General features: G+C 40.8%; 1 protein-coding gene across 2 annotated transcripts in view; it reads right to left on the reverse strand.

Annotated features, from left to right (window-relative positions):
* itga1 (integrin, alpha 1) overlaps positions 1 to 24766 on the reverse strand; it is a 188767-nt gene that overhangs the window by 81102 nt on the left and 82899 nt on the right. For both annotated transcript variants that reach the window (XM_048527733.2, XM_048527751.2), the window contains exons 8-10: positions 17789 to 17939; positions 10362 to 10527; positions 3153 to 3226 (exon numbers count right to left, since the gene is read on the reverse strand). In XM_048527733.2, the coding sequence (XP_048383690.2) occupies positions 3153 to 3226; positions 10362 to 10527; positions 17789 to 17939 (391 nt within the window). The remainder of the gene's footprint in view (positions 1 to 3152; positions 3227 to 10361; positions 10528 to 17788; positions 17940 to 24766) is intronic.

The raw sequence follows: 24766 nt of genomic DNA on the forward strand, positions 1-24766 counted from the left end.
ATTTCTACTGATTTTTGTTTAAATACAGTTGCCTCTGACACTATAATCAAATTAATAAGTTTGGAAAAGGCAAGCAACTTTTAAGCTCCTTTTGTTTTTCTGCATGTACTGCTTAAATGAGGCATACAAGTCTCATGGTCACAATATCAAAGTTAAATTTGTTGACACTGGCATACTGGTGACAGTATTTTGCAGTTGGATCTTCTTGAAAATTGGCTGAGTGAATGCTGAAGTTTAGTTCAACATTACCACTGCCTCTACACTAGGCATTGATAGCATTAAAATGACAATTAACATGCAAAAGATAGTTTTGTAAATTCCCAACTCGAGTAAGCAGTTTGCCCATTTGCAACACTGTACATATGAATAATTCAGTATGTGTTCCACACGATTTTCACTGGATGAATTATCATGGATGAGCTCTCTCCTGAAATTCTGGAGGGAGACTTTCCAGTCCATCAGTGAGTATAGCACAATAAATTGAGCAATACAGTGATTAAATTTGGTATGCACTTTTGTTTTACTGGTGTTGACTTCCTGAAAAATGAATCCATGAAATCCAGATCCAACAGCTCAACATTAGCTCCGACAGCAACAGCATGAAAATGTTCATAACAATGGAACTCCGGTAACAATCAATTTTCTTCAAGATGCTTATTCATTTATTTATCTACTAATTAATTAATAAATAATCTATATCTTTGCTGAGCATTTTCAGTGATTTGTCTCTACAGTCTTCTGTGGGACAGAAATTCACAAATTCACCAGCCTGTGGAGGGAGGAAATTTCTCCTCATCTCAGTCCGAAATGGTCTGCTGCGTAGCCTGAAACTGTGACCTGCTTTTCTGGATCTCTTGGCAAGGGTGAACGTAATCCCTTCCACCCACTCTGTCCAGCCCTGTCTGAATTTTATATGTTTTGGTGAGATCTATTCTCACTCTTCTAAATTCCACTAAATACAGGCCCAATTCACTTAGAGTCTCCTCAATGCTAGGAAACGCTCAGGCAAGCCTTCAATTTACATATCCTAAAGCAAGTATATTTTTTCTTAAGTAAGGACTTCAAAGCCGCATATAATATTCCAGATGTAGTCTCACTAAGGCTGTTTATAGCTGCAGTAAGACTGCCTTACTCCTGCACAGAAACCCAATTGCAATGGAGACCAACACACCATCTGCCTTCCTATTTACTGCACTCCATGCTTGCTTTCAGTGTATATTGGCACCAGATCTTTTTGAATTTCAACATTTCCAAATCTACCAGCATTTAAACAATATGCAGACATTCGCTGTTTCTTACTGAACAGAATAGGCTGCTTTGTGGAACACCTATGCTTAGTTGGCAACAAACAACTGCAATTCCCAGTCATGAAGCATTTCAACTCCCCCTCCCACTCCTTGAATGACATGTCCATCCTGGGCCTTCTGCATTGCCACAATGATGTCACCCGAAGGCTGCAGGAACAGCAACTCATATTCTGCTTGGGAACCCTGCAGCCCAATGGTATCAATGTGGACTTCACAAGCTTCAAAATCTCCCCTTCCTCGAACGCATCCCAAAACCAGCCCAGCTTGTCCCTGCCTCCTGAACCCTTCCTCCCACATCAAACCACACCCCCAACTCCTACCCACTAACTTCATCCTGCTTCCTTGACTTGTCTGTTCTCCCTGGGCTGACCTACCCCCTCCCTACCTCCCCACCTACACTCACCTTTACTGGCTCCATCTCCGCCTCTTTCACCTGTCTGTCTCCTCTCCACTTATCTTCCCCTTTATCCATCTTCTATCCACCTCTCTTTCGCTCCTATTTATTTCAGAATTCCCTTCCCCTCAACCATTTCTGAAGAAGGGTTTCGACCCCAAATGTCAGCTTCCCTGCTTCTCTGATGCTGCTTGGCCTGCTGTGTTTATACGGCTTTATACCTTGTTATCTCAGATTCTCCACTGTCGGCAGTTCCTACTATCTAAATTACTCTGAAGCCTTTTTATGTCTTTCTTAGCACTCACACTCCCACCTAAAACTTTATCATCAGCAAACTTACACTCAATTCCCTCAAATGAATCATTGATATTTATTGTGAATAGCTGGGGTCAAAGCACTGATTTAGACAGTATTCTATTTGGCTCTGCTTTTCACCCTGAAAATCACTGATTTATTCCTACTCAGTTTTCTATCAGCTCACCAATTCTCAGTCCATGCCAGTATATTTCCACTCACCCATCTGCTTTGATTTTGCATAATAACCTCCCATGTGGAACTCTATCAAAAGCTTTCTGAAAATACAAGTACACTGCACACGCTACTTCTGCTTCATCTTTTCCACTAATTATTTCCTCAAAGAACTCCTGTAGGTTTGTCAAACATGATTGTCCTTTCATAAATCCACATTAAATTTGTGTAGTCTCATTGGTATTTTCCAAGTGTCCTGTTCTCATAATCATTACAATAGACTCCAGCATTTTCCCCACTACAACTATTAGGCTAACCAATGCGTAAATCCCAGTTTTCTCCCACCTTCCCTTTCAAACAATAGTTTTACTTTTGCTAACTTCCAGTCTGCTGAGACTGTTCCAGAGTCCCCTGAATTTTGGATGATGGCAACCAACACATCCATTATTACCATGGCCATCGCTTTTAGTATGCTGGGCTGTAGGTTACCAGGTGTTGGATATTTATCAGCTTTCAGTCCCATGAACTTTTCCAGCACAATGTCTTACACATAATTTCCTCAATTCCTTCTTCCCAAAAGACCCTTGCTTCCTTAGCATATCTGGGATATCTTTGTGCCTTCTTCAATGAAGACAAAACAAAAATAGTTAGTTACTCTGTAATTATTTTAGTTTTCTTGTTCCCAATGATCAACTCTCCTGTTTCATACTGTAAAGGAGCCTACATTTGTCTTCAATAATATTTTTACATACATGTCGAAGCATATGACAAACAACACACATTCCCAAATTTTAAAGGTCTGAAAAGCCTCAGTAACACAATAAATATTACTTCTATTTTCATTGCTCATTTCAACAATAGATCTGTTGGGAAAAAGAATGGAAATCTTGATTTGCAGTGTGGTAATTCAAAATAAGGGTTACTTCGTGAGCTTAAATCAAGGATGGGATAAAATAAATGCGGGTAGATTGTCAATATCTTACCTTTGTGTGATGTGAACTGAACCCAGCTTGTGACATTTCCATCTCAAAAGAGGCAGCTTGCTGGTCACTAGTTGCTAATAAATGAGAAGTGACCATTAGTAAAGTCATTCATTTCACAGAAACCCGTGAAGAAAAGAAAAGGAACGGTGCATTGCAATTCCGCAACTTATTAAAACAAGTCATCTTTCTGTCTATATTTTACTAGCTGATCCTATTAAGTTTGTTCAAGAACCTTGTGCTATTTAACCTCAAAAGTGGTCGTGTTTAAACCAGCCTGTAACTCTAACATTATTGCAGGCATTCCCTGTGTAGAAGTGATGTAAATGGGTCCAGATTGAAGTCACTTTAATGGTCAAGCAAGGTTGCTATAGATGGTAGTTTGTCAGTTGTATTGTTCCAAATCTTAAAGCGAAACCAGTGTTTGAATAGAATAAATAAGGGTAATAAATAATTGATTACAACAACCAAAAGACTGCAGATGCTGGAAATCAGAAACAAAAACAGATATTGCTGGTCTGACAGCATCTGTGGATAGAAAGCAGAGCTAACATTTCGCTTCCAGTGACCCTTCTTCAGAATGGTATCAAGTCTGCTTTCTTTCTACAGTTGCTGCAAGAACTACTGAGTTTTTCCATCCAATTCTGTTTAAGAAATAATTGAGAAGTTGTGACCAAGGGGTATTTTCACTGTAATTCACAGACACAGGCTGATACTCTGGGAACACGGGATCAAATCCTAAAATAGCATATGGCGAAATGTGGATTATATTCTAAAAATCTGGAATTTAGAAGCTCATCTAAACCATTGTCAATTGTGGTTGAAGTCATCCTTATGAACATCTGGATGTTCTGCTATTATTGCAACAGCTTGACATCGTCATGCTCATAGAATCAAACTTTGCAGTCAATGATGTTGCCACCACTGTTGTGATCTAATAATTAATAGCCCTGAGTAACTGATTAACTTCTTAAGTTTATTTATTTAAATCAGTGAAATGCATAGCACATTATGAAGTAGTTATTACAGCCACAAACACATTTGAGTGCAGTTTGCAAACCCAAAGCAGACTAATTGCAAGGCAGAGTTGTAATGTAATATACATGCTGCACATGGCATCATTAAAGATTAACTTCGTTAAAGACAAGGCACACGTATGACCTTTGCTACCTTCCCAAAGGAAGTTTAACTGTTTACAATTACAAGTGAGTTAATGAGACTTTATACTGTATGGATAATTTACTGAAATATCTAGGTCAAGTGAGGTTCTGTTAATTTTCTCATGAAATGTGTATTACATATGCTATATATTTTGGATCTGTATTTCAAAATAGAAGCAGATGGATATGGATGAATTCTGTGATAGTTTTGTTTTAAAAGGTCAAAATGTCAATTTCAAACAGTGCCCTGAATCCATCAGGTTATGAAAACCTGAGGCTGCATTTTGAGTACCTTGGACATCCACTGTATTGTTAATACATTAAATGTTTAAACTATTGTATTTAGAGCAGGAAAAGTAAACTGATTAATTTTGACTGCAGAACTGAGGTTCCGGTTTTTACTTGAGAAAAACTCAAGAGTTCAGTTCAGAAGACATCAATGGGAATCGATTAGTTTAGGGAACCAGTCACCTCGGCCAATATGTTTTGATTGGAACTTTCATGCCATGAGAGTTCAGGTAAAAATCTTAAAATTGTTAGAACTGAAAAACTGAGGCCGTCAAGAATGTCCGAGGTTCATGCTGGCAAAATCAGGAAGGAGACATTAAATTGTCTCCACAGCTCAAGGAAATGAATGGAGAAGGTCAGTTAATTAAAGATTTAAAACACTGAGATAGGAATGATATTTCTTTGGGATTGAATGTCTCTAGTGGATAGTGGGAAACTGATTCAAACCTTGTTTTGATAGTTGTGCTAAGATCTTTCTGTCATAAAGCTCTACCTGTGTTTTTTTTTACTTCTTTTGTGTAATAAACCCTTGTGCGATTCTATTTCAGTGACTAAACACCGCATTAACCAGCTGCAAAAATTAAACAGATGACCTAGCAAGCCAGGTTTCATCCTGGTGCCTGACTTATCTAACAATACTATCAGCTGAGATCAGAACAATTTCCAGTTGAGTAACTGCCACTTCTGTTTGCACTTTTTTTTCTCATTGACTGCAGCTGCAGTTCCAAAATTTGCTTATCCTGACATAAAACTGCCAAGCTTTGCACTAGATTAGCTTCTGACAAATCTCAGTTCTCAAGCTGTTTGAATCATTCAAATTTGCTTGGCATTACTATTTTGATTCTTCAGAGTTTCCAGCTCATTTTGTGGCGTCTGGTTCATATCCTGAATTTTTCAAACTCTTAAACATTTTAGCCTTTATAATCTGTGGTAATAGCTGTCCAGCCTCTCCAAATGTGACTTTCTTTTTGCTTTCATTGCAGCCTGGACATTTTCAACTTCCTGTTTTAGTGTTGTTGGTTCATTTTGTGCCCTGCCTAAGTTCTTTCACTGGGGCATCATGGCTAGTATTTATTTCTGAAAGGGCTGTCTCATGAATGGCTTACAAGTTCTTGTTTTGTATGGTGTGTATATCCACCCATTTTTCCATATTTTACTTTCTCCACCATTGCTATGAGCTCAGGTCAAGTTTCCACAGCTACTCTCAAAGATCCTGAATTGGAGTACATGTGAGTTTCTCTAGATCTTTTGTAAATCTGCAGTCTGTTCATTTGGATTGAAGGTGCAGAGCTTGTAGTTCATCATGCTTCCTTCCTCTCTTGTTCAGCTCTTCATTCAGCTTTGTGAGTTGAGAAGAGGTGTACACTAAAGACTGGCTAATCTCTGAGATGGTTTAGATTTATTTTGAGCTCATTATTCAGCCTTTCCCTCGTGAACTTTTATGCTTCTCTTCCCAGCAAAGAAGGCAGGCTTTAAATCCACTAATTTAGAGGAAAGTGATGCACCATTCGTCTTTCAAGTTCAGGATAAGAATTTCTTGAACTGTCTGCTGCAGTTTCCATTGTGCCTCAGATGTGTAATTGGATTATGACTAGTGCAGTTAATCACATGGTGCAAATCTGTAATTTATGTCTCGTATGACACAGAACATCTACAACATCCAATTGGAATTGCGCACGGGCATTAATGATTCTACATAAGATTAAGATGCATGGGATCCACGGTGACTTGGATTTAGAATTGGCTTGTCCTTATAAGACAGAAGGCATTTGTGGACAGGTGTTTTACTGGCTGGATGTCGATAACTAGTGGTGTTCTGCAATTTGTGATATATATTATATATATATATATATATAAATGACTTAGATGGGAATGTAGATGAATAGATTAGTAAGTTTTCAGATGATACAAAGATTGGTGGAGTTGTGGACAGTCTGAAAGGTTGTCAAAGGATGCAGTGGGATATAGATCAGTGGCAGACATGGACAGAGAAATGGCTGATGGAGTTTAATCTAGGTAAGTGTTGGGTGCTGTGCTTTGGAAAATCAAATGTTCAGGAAAAGTATACAGTTGGTGACAAGACTCTGAACAGCATTGATGTATAGAAGGATCTTGGGGTTCTCAAGTCCATGGCTCCCTGAAAGTAGCCACACAAAAAGATAGGGCACAAAAAGGGTGTATGGCATGCTTGCTTTTATTGATCGGGAATTGAATACAAGACTCAGGATGTCACATTGCAGCTTTATAAACTTTGGTTAGGCTACATTTAGTCATTGCATTCAATTCTGGTTGCCACATTACAGGAAGGATGTGGAGGCTTTGGAGAGGGTGCAGAAGAGATTTACTAGGATGCTATGAATACCAGTTCTGAGGATGGGCCACTGGATCTGAAATGTTAATTCTGATTTTCTCTTCACAGATGCTGCCAGACCTACTGAGCTTTTTGGGAAACTTCTGTTTTGGTTCCTGATTTGCAGTTCTTTTGGTTTTTACCAGGATGCTGCCTGGATTTGAGGGTATGAGCTATATGGAGAGGCTAGAAAAACTCAGGCTGTTTTTTTCTTGAGTGGAGCAAGCTGAGGGGAGACTTGATAGAAGTCTATAAAATTATGAGATGCATAGATAGGGTTGAAAGTCAGAATATTTTCCTCAGAGTTGAAATGTCTAATAGTAGGAGCCATGCATTTAAGGCTAGAGGGGAAAAGTTCAAAGGAGACATGAGGGAGAAGTTTTTTTACACAGAGAATGGTCGGAGTCTGGAACGCACTGCCAGGGGTGGTGATGGAGGCAGATGCAGGAGAGGCATTTAAGGGACTTTTAGATAAGCACATGAATATGCAAGGAATGGAGGGATATGGACCAATGGCAGACAGAAGGGATTAGTTTCATTTGGTGTCATGTTCGGTATGACATCATGGGTGAAGGGCCCGTTACTGTGCTGCACAGTTCTGTGTGCGATGGGATTGATGGGCAGCTGGATGCAGAAAGCCTTACATTTACATGTTTCATCACAGCATCCCATGTCTTTCGGTACATGGTTTTTAGAATTTGCAGTAGTTACATACTGGCATTTGACCTTGTATCTGTCTTAACTCATAATGACCAGTCATTAGTTTGACTTGCCGCAAGTGTGATGGTATTGTTGTTTCCTATGATGTTGACAGTGTAAAGCATGTCATCACTCTTTGTCTTGTGGTCTACATTGTAATGTTCTGGTTTGTTGATTATATCGTGGACATGCCTCTGGCAGCATACCGATGATCTCTTTGTAACTTTGAAGATACTCCTTGTGTGCCGTCTGTTAGGATCAGTGCACAACTCTTTTTAGCTGTATCACTGTTGCTCTGATGCATTGACTCTGCCAATGGCCTTTTCTGCGATTGATTAAAAGCCAAGCATTTCCTCCATGCCAGCAGAAGATCACACCTTGCCTTGCTATGTTTGGGTGTTCCAGCGATTGTATCAATTGTCTGGTTTGTACTCAAGGCCATTTAAGTCTCATCAACCTGAGAGGATTGCTTTGCAACGTATGTGATCCTTCAGCAATGCTTTGATGGTATACGTCTGCAGGTTGTCAAATACGTCATTCAGACAGCTTCCTTGAGGTTTAAAGGGATTGCCAACTAACAATTCGGATTGCTGACTCTCAATCTGAAAACCACATAATGAGCCCTTTTCTCTGCATCGATTCATAAAGTAGTCTATGGATTCTGCAGCAAAAACAGAAATAGCTGGAGAAACTCAGCAGGTCTGGCAGCATCTGTGAAGTGAAAGCAGGGTTAACATTTTGGATCCAATGAGCCTTCTTCAGAGCCTTTGAGGGATTTTTGTTTTTGTTTCAGATCACTAGTAAACACAGTTCTTTGATTTTATTGCTATGGAAGCTGTAGGTTTTATCTTAATGACATGAATTCTAGTCAATGAACATATCTGACTCTGAATTGACTTTTTAATGGCGAACCTTATCTTTTAGGTTTAGTTTTGACTGCTGTTCTGCTGTTAATCATAAGGTGTTAAATAAGTACCAATCTTTGCTAAGCAAATCTTAATGTCTTACTTTTCTATATTGTACACACTGTAATCTAGAAATCATAGCTTTGAAATCTGTTTAAGCATTTTGAATTCAGTCAGGTTTGCTGTGTTCCAGTGGAAACAAGGGAATTTGGTGGACATCCTAGGAAAATGCCTTTAACCTCGTTTGGAATCAATCCAGCCCAGACTCTAATCACATGCCTTTCTCATTGAGTAGTAACTCATTTTGGCTTCTTCAGAAGTGCCTTCTAAGCTCACAACTTCTACAGTCTCGAAGTACAAGGACAAGAAAGTAAATGGGTACACAGCTAGCTGTAATTTCTCCTGTTGGCCACAAATCTTCCCTATTTTGAAATATGCCACTGTTTCTCTGATGTTGTTGGGTTACAATCCTTCGCTCCCTTCCTAACAGCAATGTAGGTCTACCTAGAGGTCAAGGATTACAGTGGTTCGAGAAGGCAGCTCACCACGGCTCTCTTAAAGAATGGACAATAAATGCTGGCTGAGATTGTGATTCCTATATCTCTGGAATGATTTGTTAAAAAGAATCTGAGACAACAAGGTGTAGAGCTGGATGAACACACCAGGCCAGGCAGCATCAAAGGAGCAGAAAAGCAGATGTTTCAGATTGGTAACGGTCCGACCTGAGGCATCAACTTTCCTGCTCATCTGATGCTGCCTGGCCTGCTGTGTTCCTCCAACTCCACACTGTGTTGCCTCTGATTTTGACTCTTTTTGACAACCTCAAATGATGTGACTCCCTCTCCCACCATCACTTATATCTGGTATGAAATTAAGAAGTGCACAAAAACCCTGCTGTTGCTCCCTGGCTTGCTGTCTGTGGGAACTCTTCAATATGATAGACTGCTTAGCCTTCTCCATGACATCTCAATTGCTAGATTCCAAAAATTCACAATAGGCAGTGTCAAAAACAAATCCAAGCCAGGAAATGTGACTCCATGCCAGAGAGCTCACTTGATCTTGTGGGCAGCTATCTTAAGATCAGTGAATACTACCACTTTTCTGATTTTTCTGAAGAAGAGTCTAGGCCCAAAATGTTAGCCTTCCTGCTCCTCTGATGCTGCTTGGCCGGTGTGTTCATCCAGCTCTACACCTTGTTATCTCAGATTCTCCAGCATCCGCAGTTCCAACTATCTCTGAAACAATATTACCATTTCACTGCTCACAGCAAAATCCAGGTCAATGAGTTACAATAGAATGATAGAATCTCTAGAGTAGAAGCAGGCCATTCATCCATCAAGTCTGCACTGACCCTCCGAAGAGTATCCGACCCAGGCCCAGTCCCCTCCCTTATCCCTGTAACCCTGTTCTAAAGACCTGTAGCTCTTCTTTACAAATGTATGTCCTAGCTAATTTAAAAATGATATCGCATTATTTATTGTTTATTTATATTCCTCTTGCCTTGCTTTCAGAGTACTCTGAAGATTAGTTATAACTTCCCAGAAACTACAGGACAATCCTGAGGGCTTGACAACAATACTGTTGAGTTCCTTTGCTTTTATAACAGCAATCTGAAAAATCAATGAATGTGATTTGATTAATGGCTGATGTAGGATTGTTCTTTGTATTAAATCATTGCTGCTCCCATACAACTTGAAGCAAACTATATTGACTCTTGCTTTGTTCAACAATACATGAAATTATTGACCTGTCTTACAGAAACATGATTTAAAACTGGAATGATAAGTCGTGGAAAGATAGCATGTCCTACCTTCCAAAGCAAAGATTTGCTCTCCAAGGGCTTCGGCTATCGTCACCAATGCTTTTTCATCTGATACATTGAAAAAATGTTTATCTTTAGGTGAACTTGCGATAAACTCTATTTCTTTTAGAAACCTTTCAGCACTCTGATTTCCTCTGTTGTAGCTGCCAAGCACCTAAAGTAGAGTACAGGTACTGATTCAAACTTGTAGAATGCAATGAAGTTACTGAAATGTCAGCCCAATGTTTGTATGATATAATTAGCTAGTTATCAGAATTTCAGATTTACATATGCACTTTTGATGAGCACAGAGTTAAATTTAATACATAATCTTACAATCTCGTGGATAAGTCCATTATTATGGAATTCTAAGGTAAATCCATGAAATATCCATTGAATATCTTTATGTTTCATTAGACACTGGTAAAAGAGATGAGATAAAAATTGAAATGGATATCACAGCATCAAACAATGATGTTATTCAATAGATATGAGATGAAAAATCCAGATGAAAGATATCTGACCTCCAGAAATTTTTCAAACTGAATAATATCAAACATTTATGTCCAACATCAAATTGCGAATTCTTCCTCATTTTAAAAAAAATTTCACTCATGGGACAAGGGCGTCACTGGCTGGCCAACATTTATTGGCTGTCCCTAGATGCCACTGAACTGAGTGGCTTGGTCAGCCATGTCAGAGGGCAGTTAAGAGTCAGCCAGATTGCTGTGGGCCTGGAGTCATGTATAGGCCAGATCAGGTAAGGATGGTTTTCCCTCCTGTGAAAGACATAAGTGAATCAGATGGGTTTTTCCTGACAATAGAACATAGAACATAGAACAATACAGCGCAGAACAGGCCCTTCGGCCCTCGATGTTGCGCCAAGCTGCGAACTAAGCCCCTCCCCCTACGCCATCACATCATCATCCATATGCTTATCCAAGGACTGTTTAAATGCCCCTAATGTGGCTGAGTTAACTACATTGGCAGGCAGGCTGTTCCACGCCCTTACCACTCTCTGAGTAAAGAACCTGCCTCTAACATCTGTCTTAAATCTATCACCCCTCAATTTGTAGCTATGCCCCCTCATACAAGGTGAAGTCATCATCCTCAGAAAAAGACTCTCACTGTCCACCCTGTCTAATCCTCTGATCATCTTGTATGTCTCTATTAAATCCCCTCTTAGCCTCCTTCTCTCTAATGAGAACAGACCCAAGTCCCTCAGCCTTTCTTCATAGGGCCTGCGCTCCAGACCAGGCAACATCCTGGTAAATCTCCTCTGCACCTTTCCTAATGCTTCCATATCCTTCCTGTAATGGGGTGACCAGAACTGCACACAAGTGGCAATGGTTTCACAGTCATCGGTAGATTTTTCATACCAGATCTTTTTTTAATTGAAATTCCACCATCTGGTATGGTGGCATTCAAGCATGAGTCCCTGGAACAGCAGCTGAGTTTCTTGGATTAATAGTCCAGCGATAATATGTTTTTGCCGCTTCCTTTGATCATTTAAAACATTGTCCATCTCTGCACCAAACATCTCTTGGTTTATATCATGTGCCATCAGCTTGCTGAAGTGCACATTTTTAATTTGTTTTCACTGTACAATGCGTAAACTAGCTATCTACAATAACAAATATTTCCTGTAATATTATGAAGTGTACAGTGATTTGACCTCTCAAGGATTTGATTTCTGCTGATGGAAACTATCAGTGCAATAATTAAAGATGGTACCATACGGTAATTTTGGTGAAATTTAGTAGGTTTTTAATGAGAGAAAGATCTTTTTGTAATGTCATCTGCCATTCACTTCTAACTGGATGGGGATGATAACGTTCTCTACCAAACAGTTTCACATCCCACAGTAATGAACAATCCACAGTAATCAATATTTTAAGACTTGAATCAACTGACTTTACACCTTCTTAAACAAGCCATTCTGCTAGTGGTCGTACTGAGATGAGAGTTGACCTCTGCCCTCAAAGGGAGGAAACCTGATTGGCCAGCAGCTCTAGCGGCAGCAGGATTGAGTTGAGTGTGCTGCTGGGACTACAAGAAATTGCTGAAAAAAAAGACATGACACCCAGATTCGGGCAAGTCTGAGATTTTGGACAAGTAGGTATTAGGATCTCGGCAGGAATGTGAGGGGTTAGGATTTGGTGCTCAGAAGAATAGATATATAGTGGGTATCAAGGTTATTTCTTCAAAAATACACAGCATGATCCCAAAGGAGGTGAACCTCTCTTGCCCACCATTTCACCAAAAGCCAATGAAAAAATCAATCAAACAAAATGTGGGGCTGGATGAACACAGCAGGCAAAGCAACATCTTAGGAGCACAAAAGCTGATGTTTCGGGCCTAGACCCTTCATCAGAAAAGGGGGATGGGGAGAGGATTCTGAAATAAATAGGGAGAGACGGGGAGGCAGGCCGAAGATGAATAGAGGAGAAGATAGGTGGAGAGGAGACAGACAAGTTAAAGGGGCAGGGATGGAGCCAGTAGAGGTGAGTGTTGGTGTGGAGGTAGGGAGGGGATAGGTCAGTCCAGGGAGGACAGACAGGTCAAGGGGGCGGGATGAGGTTAGTAGGTAAGAAATGGAGGTGCGGCTTAAGTTGGGTGGAGGGGATAGGTGAGAGGAAGAACACGTTAGGCAGGTGGGGACGAGCTGGGCTGATTTTGGGATGCAGTGGGGGAAGGGGAGATTTTGAAGCTGGTGAAATCCACATTCATACCATTGGGCTGTAGGGTTCCCAAGCAGAATATGAGTTGCTGTTCCTGCAACCTTTGGGTGGCATCATTGTGGCACTGCAGGAGGCCCAGGATGGACATGTCATCTGAGGAATGGGAGGGGGAGTTGAAATGGTTCACGATTGGGAGGTGCAGTTGTTTGTTGCAAAACAAGCGTAGGTGTTCTGCAAAGCAGTCCCCAAACCTCCGCTTGGGTTTTCCCAATGTAGAGGAAGCCACACCGTGTCCAGCGGATACAGTATACCACATTGGCAGATGTGCAGGTGAACATCTGCTTAATATGTAAAGTTTTCATGGAGCCTGGGATGTTGGTGAGGGAGGAAGAGTAGGTGCAGGTGTAGCACTTCCTGTGGTTGCAGGGGAAAGTGCCAGGTGTGGTGGGGTTGGAGAGGAGTGTGGAGCGGACATGGGAGTCATGGAAAGAGTAGTCTCTCTGGAAGGCAGACTGTTCTTTCTCTCACCTATCCCCTCCTCCCACCTCAAACCGCACCTCCATTTCCTACCTACTAACCTCATCCCGCCCCCTTGACCTGTCTGTCCTCCCTGGACTGATCTATCCCCTCCCTACCTCCCACTCATACTCTCCTCTGCACCTATCTTCTCCTCCATCCATCTTCAGTCCACCTCTCCCTCTCTCCCTATTTATTTCAGAACCCTCTCCCCATCCCCCTTTTCTGATGAAAGGTCTTGGTCCAAAACGTCAGCTTTTGTGCTCCTGAGATGCTGCTTGGCCTGCTGTGTTCATCCAGCCCCACACTTTGTTATCTTGGATTCTCCAGCATCTGCAGTTCCCATTATCACTGAAAAAATCAATCTGCCCATTCTCATCCATCTGCTGCCAACAAGTGAATTTTAATCACCAAAGTGGATTAAATGAGCAATAATTGGCCACTTTGGGGTCTCACTATGCCTAAGAATGGGCAGCCTCATGGACATTTGCCCCAAGTCACCTACCCCTCCTTGTATTAAGAGGTGGGTTTGGCTGTGGGTGGGAAAACAATGGAATACAACCCCTGATGTATTTTATATTTTTCCTGAAAAAATCACTAAAAACACATTTCATGAAGGGGTAACATCCAGCTTAGCAGATGTCCTTCGAGCAATAGATCAAACAGTATTACAGGATAGAAATGAGATGATAATTTTAAAATAAGACATATTTTCCCATTGACAACAAAAGTGAGCATGCCACAGAGTCAAAGTTCCAAAAGGATATATTTCGCTAAATTTTGATTTCTTTATCCTTGCACAGAATGTGGCCACCAGTCACAAGTCTTACATTTGTTGCCCATCCATAATTGCCCTTGAACTGATTCATCATTTCAAAAGGCATTGCATGGGGTTTGGAGTCACATATAAGACAAACCAGGTAAGGAAAGCACATAAAAAAAAACACACTGAACTTTACCACAGTGATCACCAGTGCATGATCACCTTTAGAATACCATTAAAATCCAAATTTATTTGAGTTTAAATTTCACCACCTCTTATTTGGTTGCATGTCTCTCGAACATTAAAATGTAAGTAAAATACTATGGATGCTAAACATCTGAAATCACCACAGTAAATACTGGAGAAACTCAGCAAGTCGGGCAACATCTGTGGAGATAGAGAAGGAGCTAACACGTTGAGTCTGATATGACTGTTCTTCAGAACTGAAAGAATCTGTAAAATTGTAACAGAGATTGTAGGAACTGCTGATGCTGGAGAATCTGAGCCAACAACGTGTAGAGCTGGATGAACACAGTGGGCCAAGCAGCATCAGAGGAGCAGGAAAGCTGACGTTTTGGGTCTGAATCCTTCTTCAGAAAGACTGAAAAATAGTGTTTTTCATGCTCTTGACAGAGGCAGAGAAGTAGTGAGAAGAAAACTGAAGGTATTGAATGTCAATGATGAAGGGAATGCTAATAGTGGTAAAGGAGACATAGAGATGTAAACGTTTGTAATTTGTTGGTATGCAAATTAGAAAATGGGTCAGCTCTCTCGAGAGCAAAGTCAAAAAGACACAAATAAGACACAGCCAGAAGAATGTGACTGTAATTAAAATGGAGGACAGACGACATCCTCTGATGTTGTGGAACTCAGCACTGAGTCACAGAAGCTATAAAAAGGCCAATGCAATAAATGAAGTGTTGTTCCTCCAACTTGCACTGAGCTTCACTGGAACACTTTGGCAGACCCAGAACAAAACTATTGTCATGGAAGCAAGAGATAACAAGGTGTAGAGCTGGATGAACACAGCAGGCCAAGCAGCATCAGAGGAGCAGGAAAGCTGACTTTTTGGGTCTGGACCTTTCTTCAGCAAAATGGTTTACTGACAAAGGAAAGCACTTATAGAGCGGAGGTGCTCGAGAAAACCCTCATCCAGACTGCATCTGTCTCATAACTGTGCATTACTGACTGTATTCTGAGCAGTGGTTATGGTAGGCAGGTTTGAAAGAAATATAAGTGGAATATTGCTCCACCTGGAAGGTGTTTTAGGGCCTCGGAGGAGGAAGTATGTGAATGGGCAATTGTTACAACTTCGGCAATTGCATGAGAAGGTTCATGGGAGAGTGAAGAAGCTCAGATGAGCCTCATGAAGGCGTCACAGAAGGACCAGTCCTTGCAGAAAACTGACAGTGGAGGGGAGAGAAAAATATCTTATGTGTGATATACCATGGGTGATAGAAATGTGGATGATGATTCATTCAGTGGGGGAATGGAAAATAAGAACAAGGAAACCCTATGGTTGTTCTGGGAGGGACCAACATGAGAATGCAGAAGTGTGGGAAATAGACCAAATGTGACTGAGAGTCTGTCAATCATCATAAAGGGAATATTCAGTTGAAAAGAAGGCAGCAATCGAAGGTAGCATCATCAGACCAGGTGAAACCAAGATGGAGAAACTAGGCGAATGGGATGGAGCCCTTGCAGGAAGCAAGTTATGAGCAACTGTGGTCCAGTTAGCTGTCAGAATTGGTGAGTTTGTAATGGATAGTGGTGGCCAGCCTATCCCCAGAAATGGAAATAGTGGAGTCAAGAAAGTGAAAGGAAGTGTCAGAGAAAAGCCAGGTGAAGGTGAAAGTGAAAGCAGGGTGGAAATTGCAAATAAAACTGAGAACAGGAAGCAAACTTGAAGGCATCAATGATGTATCAGGGAAAGAGTCACAAGTGGGGGCCTGGGTAGGACTGGAACAAGGAATATTTCACACACCCCACAAACAGACGGGCACAGCTGGGACCCCTCTTCGGGACCAAAAGGAAGTGCCTGAGTGTTGGCATGCAGCTTTTGCAAGATGAAGGTGAGCACGCCTGCTGTCAATGGCGCTATCCTTACCAGAAGGCTTGACAATGAAACAATGGGAGTGCAGCAAGTTTAGAAGAAGACAGGTTAGATGACTGAGGGGAGCAGAGAAATTCAGATAGTCGATGTGAGGTTGGCTGCTTTCATAGAAGAGATGAACTGCAGGTAAAAGACCAGAGGGAGAGGTCCATGTAGAGGGGTGTACCGAAAATGAGCAAAAGGTTCTGTGGATGGGGAGAGGGCTCTTCTCCAAAGAAGAGGGTACTAAGGGGAAGATGATGGATGAAGGGTGCCCAAAATTCATTGAAGTCAGGGCATAAAGGGATAAAACTAAGTCCTCTGATAATAAAATGTGAGACTGGATGAACACAGCAGGTCAAGCAGCATCTCGGGAGCTCCTGAGATGCTGCTTGGCCTGCTGTGTTCATCCAGCCTCACATTTTATTATCTTGGAATTCTCCAGCATCTGCAGTTCCCATTATCTCTAAAACTAAGTCCTCTGTTGAGCACAGATCATTCAGCATCAGAGAGGGGAAGTTCAGATGGTATAGTGAATGCACGGTGAGGGTTGGGTTTGGAAGAAGAAATGGAGTCAGTGGGAAAGGGGTGGGAGGAAGAATCCAGAGGAATGTCATACAGCCTGTGAGTTTTTGTGGCTGTGGTTCCTTGACATCTGAAAGGAAGTAAACATTTCTTTTGAAGGCATTAAGTGTGAAGAAGAATGATTTGGAACTAGGGTGTAGGACAGCTGTGAAATAGTGTGAGGTGACTCTGATGGAGAACATAGTTAAGCATGTGCGTGTGACAGCACTTGGCATTGAGAGTGGGTCTCAGGCAGTGGCCAGAACAGTTGTTTGAGAAACTCTGTATGTCTCAGTAACAGCTGTAATTCTGATTGGGTCTGAAACATGAAGGTTGATATATCAGTTGGAATTTGTGTGGGTTAAGGCAAAGATAGCTACTGAGGAAGGAGACTGGCTGGGAAAGTGAGTTTTGGCAAACAGTGTAATCAGACATTAGAAGCAAAATAAAAAGCAATGATGGCAAACAATCCAAAAGATTTAATCAGAAATCCAGTTGGAGAGAAGAGCAGTATTTCTTCAATGAACGTGCACTTGGAATAGGAGTGGCATGGAATTAAACACTCATATAAAAGGGGAGGAGGAGTGAGTGGAACAGATGTTGAAGATGGTGAGACCAATTGAAGAACTAAATGCTTAACCCATATCTAGTGCTTCTGTCATATTGCTCACAGAGAACATGACTGATGGATGAGAAACTAAGAAACAATGGATTATGATTTCTTCAACCATGTTCACTGTGAGTGGTGCTTTCATTGTAACCAATCAGGGAATTGGTCTGCAAATGTTGTATAAATTGAACGAGCACATCAGGTACCTACCGCAATAGCAAACCTCCGAATTTTATCGTTTTCACATTTTTCGATTACATTCTGTAGATTGTAGCTGTCATGTGATTCACCATCAGTTACCACAACCATCACCTTCGAAACTCCTTTTCGCATTCCTCGTGCTTCACTGAATTCCTCTGTCCTGGGGTGAATACAATTGATTTAGGTTCAGATTTATGCTATTACAGTCAAAGTAATTTGAATTATTGTGAATGCTTCGATATTTTCGAAGCTAAAGCTCCATTTGACAATTGCAAGACTATCTGTCTTTACAGGTAGTTCTGCTATAAGGCATGTTTCATTGACATGAATTGGCTGTAATGTGATTGAAGGATGGTGGACACTGTTCGGATAACAAACTTTCTGCATTACAAGTATAATGATTTTCCAACGCGATTTCCCTGTAACGTGATTTTCTATGGTGATTTTCCATACTATAATTGCCTACAGTGCAAGCTTACGCAAGAACACAACTATTGCGTGAGAGAACTATCTGTATAACCTTCCCTTTCCATCATTTTAACAGTGAAGGTTGCTGCAGAGATACCTTTCACTTCAATAAATATGGGACACTCCTCCTTCAACAGGATCTCTAGCACCACTTCCAAGAAATGATGTGTGTTCTACTGATGCTCACATTCACACACTCTCTTCAAGAAGCTGTGATTCTATATTCTCTTTGCTCTCTTTGTAAGAAATTGGTATTGTCGCAAATGGCTTGATTTCTATCTCTGGTGTGTGGAGCTTCTGTTTAGAACTTGCCAGCTACAAAGATCACCACATTTTTTCTCAGCATCACATCACACAGTAACTATGGGAAATGATTCCTCCCCCATGGTCAGATTATTTACTCTGAGCTGCATCCAATTAGTACCGAACAGGAAACTATAACCACTTCAGTCATTTCCTTAGAAATCTCACCACTGATAACTTGCAATGATCATGTCAGAGCTAAGAGGAAATAAAGAACTATTTATGTGTCTTAATCTGCCTTTGGGATGATACATTTCTCGTCTTTTGGTAGTACAGAATTTGTGCTTTACACATATTGTCAAAGTTTTTCTTCTTACACACTTCAGTCAAATTTGCAAGAAATTTCAAAATACAGATATAAAACACATTTCAGCTGTACGAGAGCACAGTGCTGATTGGATGGCAAGTCAATGAAAAATAATTGCTGAATACTTATTCATGAGTTTATACGGTATACAATGAGAAATGATCTGGTATTATCAAATGGGCTGGTATTATTCCACAGGCTGGCTTTATTGTGCTCTATTTCACCATCAAACTTGCATAGTGAACAAACAGCTCAGGCCCTAATTGTAAGTTGAAGATAAGGTCAGTCTTACAGTGCACGGAACAGTAAGATTCTCAACACATATTTTGACCGCTGAAGGTAGGTTTGTGGTCATCCATAGTACAGAAACCCTTGACCTGTTATGTGATTCACCGTCAGTTACCACAACCGACGACATCCAGGCAAGGAAGCTCTTTGTTTCACTAAAGAACTTCGAAGGCTTGCAATGGTTCAAGAAACCAGCTCACCATCACCTTCACAAGGTACAGATAATAAATTCTGGCCCAGTCAGCAATGCCATGTCTTATGGGTAATTAAATAAAATGTAAATGTTTTTGTGTACTATTTCTCCAGGTGGGTTGTAGGTATCTCCCTGACAGAGTATGTTTTAAAAAAGGAACATGGCAGTTGAGTGGCTCTTGTAAAGGCTATCGAAAGAAGGTAATGAGTTAATTTAAAAAATTTAGTCCTGTCATAAAAATGAATTCAATAAGTATATTAGTTTAAGGTCTGAAATAGCTCCTTTAAAGCTATTGGATTGTGATTAATATGTTGCTAATACCCTTCAGGAAATGGCATTTCCTGCTCCAAACTGATCTTATTTATGTGAAATCTGTTCCATTTTAGGCAGTTGATTCCTACTGTCCTTGATGATAAATAGCACATACTATGCACGTTATTTCGGTGCAACAATTATCAAGTAATCTGAATAATTTTTATTTCCATGGAGAACATGGTGCTTCTGGCCCTTTTGTTCGAGAGGAATCAGTAATGCCAAAGTGATGGCGAGTCATTTTCTTGAGTTGTAGTTCCATGTTGTGTAGACCTACGCACACACTGTCAGGGAAGGGTTTGCAGACTTCTGATCCAACAACATTGAAGGAGCAGCCGTAATCCCAAGTTAGATGTGCAGCTTTGAAAAGGGACTGTAAGTGGCCACTCACCTGTTGTTCTTGTGCTTCTGGGTGACGGATGTTAGGGGTTTCAAAGGATCACCGAGGAATTTCACCATCTGCCACAGCAGATTTGAAAACAGAAAAATACCTGAGTTTCTGGATTAACAGCCTAGCAATAATACCAAGTAAGCCATCATCCCCCCAAGATTGCCATAAATCAACATGTAGATGGATCAATCTCTGTCATTGTGTGTTTGTGGTGGAAAGAGTGAATGAAGATGTGCAATTTTCCTAGATGGCAATACCTGTCGCTCTGTAGAATTTACCACTTCTACTAGTATGTCGTCCTTGTTAAGGGTTGTTTGAGGTTGCTCTCAGTCACCAACCCTCCATTGCCTTAACTTTGTATTGGGGCTAACTGATGATTTGTGGGACAGGATACTCCACTGTAGAATATCAGCAGATGCTATTATATCTGCTCTTGGATAAAAAGAACGTTGATTGCATTCAGAAATGAGCACAAGAACATCAATGTTATCTTGATGCTAACGGAAGTCACTCTCATTTTTCCATGTCTTTGAAAAACAGCAGTAGAACACAAAATTTGGCTTGGGTATTGTTTGCTAGATCAGTGAACATTATTCAAGAAGGCAAATCGCAATTATGACAATGTTTTTAATCAACTTTTCAAGTAGTAGAAAATATAAAATAAGTTGGAATTATGGGGCTAAACTATAATGTGACTAATATTCTTCTAAGAAACAGCTTCCTTTTTGAAACAACTTATACTCGTTACCCTGGCCATCTGGTTTTGATTTCTTCAGAAGGAATCTCTCATTTGGAGAAGGTAAGTTAAAATGTGACCAGGATCAAGCATAATGGATAATGGTTTGAAGAAATAACATAATAACATCCTTCCTATAGCAGGGTGATCAGAATTATATGCAGTATACTAAATGTGACCTTACCAATGTCTGGCACAGCCATAACACAATGTCCAAAATTCTGCACTCAATGCTCTGACCAATGAAGTCAGAAATCACGCAACGCCAGGTTACAGCCCAAGTTTTTTTTTGTTTTCTTCAGGTGTGGAGAGAGGCTCCAAAAGCTTGCGTTTTCAAGTAAACCTGTTGGACTATAACCTGGTGTTGTGTGATTTCTGACCTTGTCCACCCCAGTCCAACAGTGGCACCTCTACATCATGGCTGTCCAATGAAGGCAAGCGTGCCAAATGCCTTTTACACCACCCTGTCTACTTGCGATGCCACGTTAAAGGAATTATGTACCTGCACGCTAGGTCCTTCTGCTCAATAACATGCTTCAGTGCCATGCTATTAACAGCGTACGTCTTGCCCTGGTTTGTCTTTCCAAAATGCAACACTACACATTTATCAAATCAAGGTCCATCTGCTGCTCCTTCACCCACTGGCTGAGTTGGTCAAAATACTGTTGTACTCTTAGATAACTTTTCTTCAATGACTGCTAGACCACCAATTTTGGTGTCATCTGCAAACTTACAAACCATACCTCCTATATTCTCATGCGAATCGTTTATATAAATGACCAACAACAATAGACCCAGCAGTGATCCCTGCGGCACACAGCTGGTCACAGGCCTCTAGTCTGACGTGGATTACTGCGGCATCTCATGAGTCACGAATGGTACTGAACATTGTGCAATCATCAGTTAACATCCATGAAATATGGATGAGTAATCTACAAAATATGCTTTAATCACAACTAATGTTTGATGTGTTCTGTGGGGTGTTGTTTATCTGGTACTCATATTTGCCCCATATTACGTTTGGGATGTTGTAAGACCTGGTCTAGCCCGCATGTCACTCAAGACACGCAGCAATGTGAGTTACTGTTTACTGTCCTCTGAGAAATTTAGGATGGGCAATAATTACTGTCCTAGCCAGCTACAGCCACAGCCCATAAAAGAACAAAACAAACGCATCACAGCATCTTGCCAACTGTCCACATATGTGGATTATGTTCTAAGACCTGCAGCTTTAGGAGCCTGCAGTCTTATTTAGACAGCAGACAAACAGATGGCTATTTGGGGAAGGTAGTGCCAGGGTCAGTACTGCAGACATGGAAATTATCCAGGAACATGAAAATAATTCATCAACAGAAGATTGCACCCGTTGTTGCTTTACGTTGGACCAGGTTAATTTTGTTGCATTTATACAATAACCCAAATGTATCTGGCTTAAAGAATGGCAGATAGTCTTTTGCGCATTTTAACTTGCTCATTACTGGGTAGGTCATGTGATTGGATTTGGTGATTACTGGGCTGACGAAAGACAAGACACCAGACTGCACTTCTCCAGCCTGTCAGTTCCCATGCATGTACACACATAAAATTAGCTACAAGTTTAGGACCTGCTAATATAATTAACTAAAACGAACATGGAGCATGTCAGTTGCATTAATCACTTTATTAAACTAACAGTTGCTAACAACGCTGCACTAATACCCAATAGATGCATTACAATACTCAATAACAATAACAATAAGTTAAACTCAAGGTACAAACCATGAAAATGACTAGTTTTTGTCTATTCCTGGTTGCATTTAACAAGTTTCTGCTTGCCAAGAACTTAGAACTCTGCATCCTCTTGATGCAAGTCTGGACAGTCTGTGCTGCATGTTCGCTTCCAACCTGCTTGCTTTATTTTTCAAAGTAGTCATTTTGACAGTAAAAGTTCATTTTGGATGAGCATTGTTGCTTGTCATAAAGAAGATATAGGTGCTGATATTATTCATGTTCTTGAATGTTTCCCCCTGTGCTTTGCAGAGTTTAATCACCAATCTCCTTATTAGTCTAGCAATGCTTTAATTCAGGATATGATGCCTTTGACAATGCTGAATTCTTCAGACAGACCATCAATGTCAGATCCCAGTTTTGAACATCATGGCAAAATTCTTCAAAGAACGCAGCATTTGCAAACAGCTAATTGAGCCATCCTTTTGTAAAAGCTGTTTTCAGCTAAGTCATACCCATCACTCAAGTGACACTTTTCACAAAAAAGACTTGAGAAGCTTCATGTTTTCCTGTCACATTTGTTGCTAATTGCTTCAGTCTGGCCTTCACCAGGAACTGACATCTCCTTTCACTCCTGATTCCTGTCTATATTGCTCGTCAGTTCACAAATGTGATGCTGCTGAAGGACTTGTCCTCTAAAGCATCGATAGAGAATAGGTTCAGAGCCTTGTTGCGCAAATGAAAGCAAAATGTAGCCACTTAATTTGAAATCTCATCCTCCCCAAAGAGTTTGCAGAGTTTTGAAGCAGACTTCCTCACGTACGCTTTCAAGTATTTTGTCACAAGTTTCCAATATTTCAGCAGGATAAACAACCAGCAAGAGAGACAGCCATCTTGTCATAATGTGCATCAATGGAGTATACTCCTCTAAAGAACAAAGAATAGAAACAGGACTTTTGGCGCATCAATACTGTGCTGACACATGATGTTTTTCTAAACTAAAAACCTTTTGTCTCTAAACTTTCCATTTCCCTCTATTCCCTGTTTATTCATATATCTGTCAAGATGCCTCTTAAAATGTTGCTATTGTACCTGCCACCACTATGTCTTCTAGCAGCGCATTCCAGGCACTTATCACTGTCTGTGTAAAAAAAACTCTCCTCTCACATCTCCTTTAAACTTACCCCTTTTTACTTTAAGCCTATGACTCTAAAAATTGATATTTCTACCCTGGAAGAAAGATTCTGACTATCCATTCTATTCATGCCTCTCATTATTTTATAAACTCCTATCAGGTTGCCCCTGATCGTTCAATTTTCAAGTGAAAACAAATCAAGTTTGCCCTAGGTGCAGAGCTGGACAGACACAGCAGGCCAGGTAGCATCGGGGGAGCAAGATGGCTGATGTTTCGGGTCTGGAACCTTCTTCCATTTCTGAAGAAGGGTCCAGACTCGAAACATCAGCCTTCCTGCTCCCCTGATGCTGCCTGGCCTGAAGTCAAATATGAGAGGCTGAATAGTTGGGGGGTTTTCCCTGGAACTTCGGAGGCTGGGGGTAACCTTACAGAGGTTTATAAAATCATGAGAGGCATGGAGGGGATGAATAGCTAAAATGTTTTTTTCCAAGTGTAGGGGAGTCCAAAACTAGAGGGCACAGGTTAAAGGTGAGAGGAGAAGGATATAAATGAGACCCGAGGGGTCTTGTTGTCTTGGTCTCCAGCATTCACAGTTCCTACTATCTCAGGTTTGCCCAATTTCTCCTCAAAGCAAGTACCCTCCAAACCAAGCAACATCCTGGTAAACCATTTCTGTACTGTCTCCAAAGCTTCCATGTCTTTCTGGTAGTGTGGTAACCAGAAATGTATGCAAATATTACAAATGTGGCCTAACTAAAGATTTACTGACAATTTGACTAGCCAATTTTTATATTCTATGCCCCAACCGATGAAGACAAGCATGCTGTATACCATCTTGACCCCCTTATCCACTTATGTTGCTGCTTTTAGGGAACTGTGAATGCGGATGCTTGATCCTTCTGTACGTTGACGCTGTTAAGGGTTCTGCCATTTATTAAGGGTTCTGCCATTTACCCTATACTCCTCTCCTGCATTCGATCTTCCAAAATACATCATTTCACATCTGTGTGCATTAAGCTCCATCTGCCATTTCTCCACCCAAGTTTCTAGCCTATCTATATCCTGTTGAATCCTCTGGCAATCCTCTCCACTACCTGTGGCTTCCCTAATTTTTATGTCATCTGCAAATATATTAATCAGGCCAGCT

The sequence above is a fragment of the Stegostoma tigrinum genome, chromosome 1 (genome assembly GCF_030684315.1).
Source record: "Stegostoma tigrinum isolate sSteTig4 chromosome 1, sSteTig4.hap1, whole genome shotgun sequence".
Lineage (NCBI taxonomy): Eukaryota > Metazoa > Chordata > Chondrichthyes > Orectolobiformes > Stegostomatidae > Stegostoma > Stegostoma tigrinum.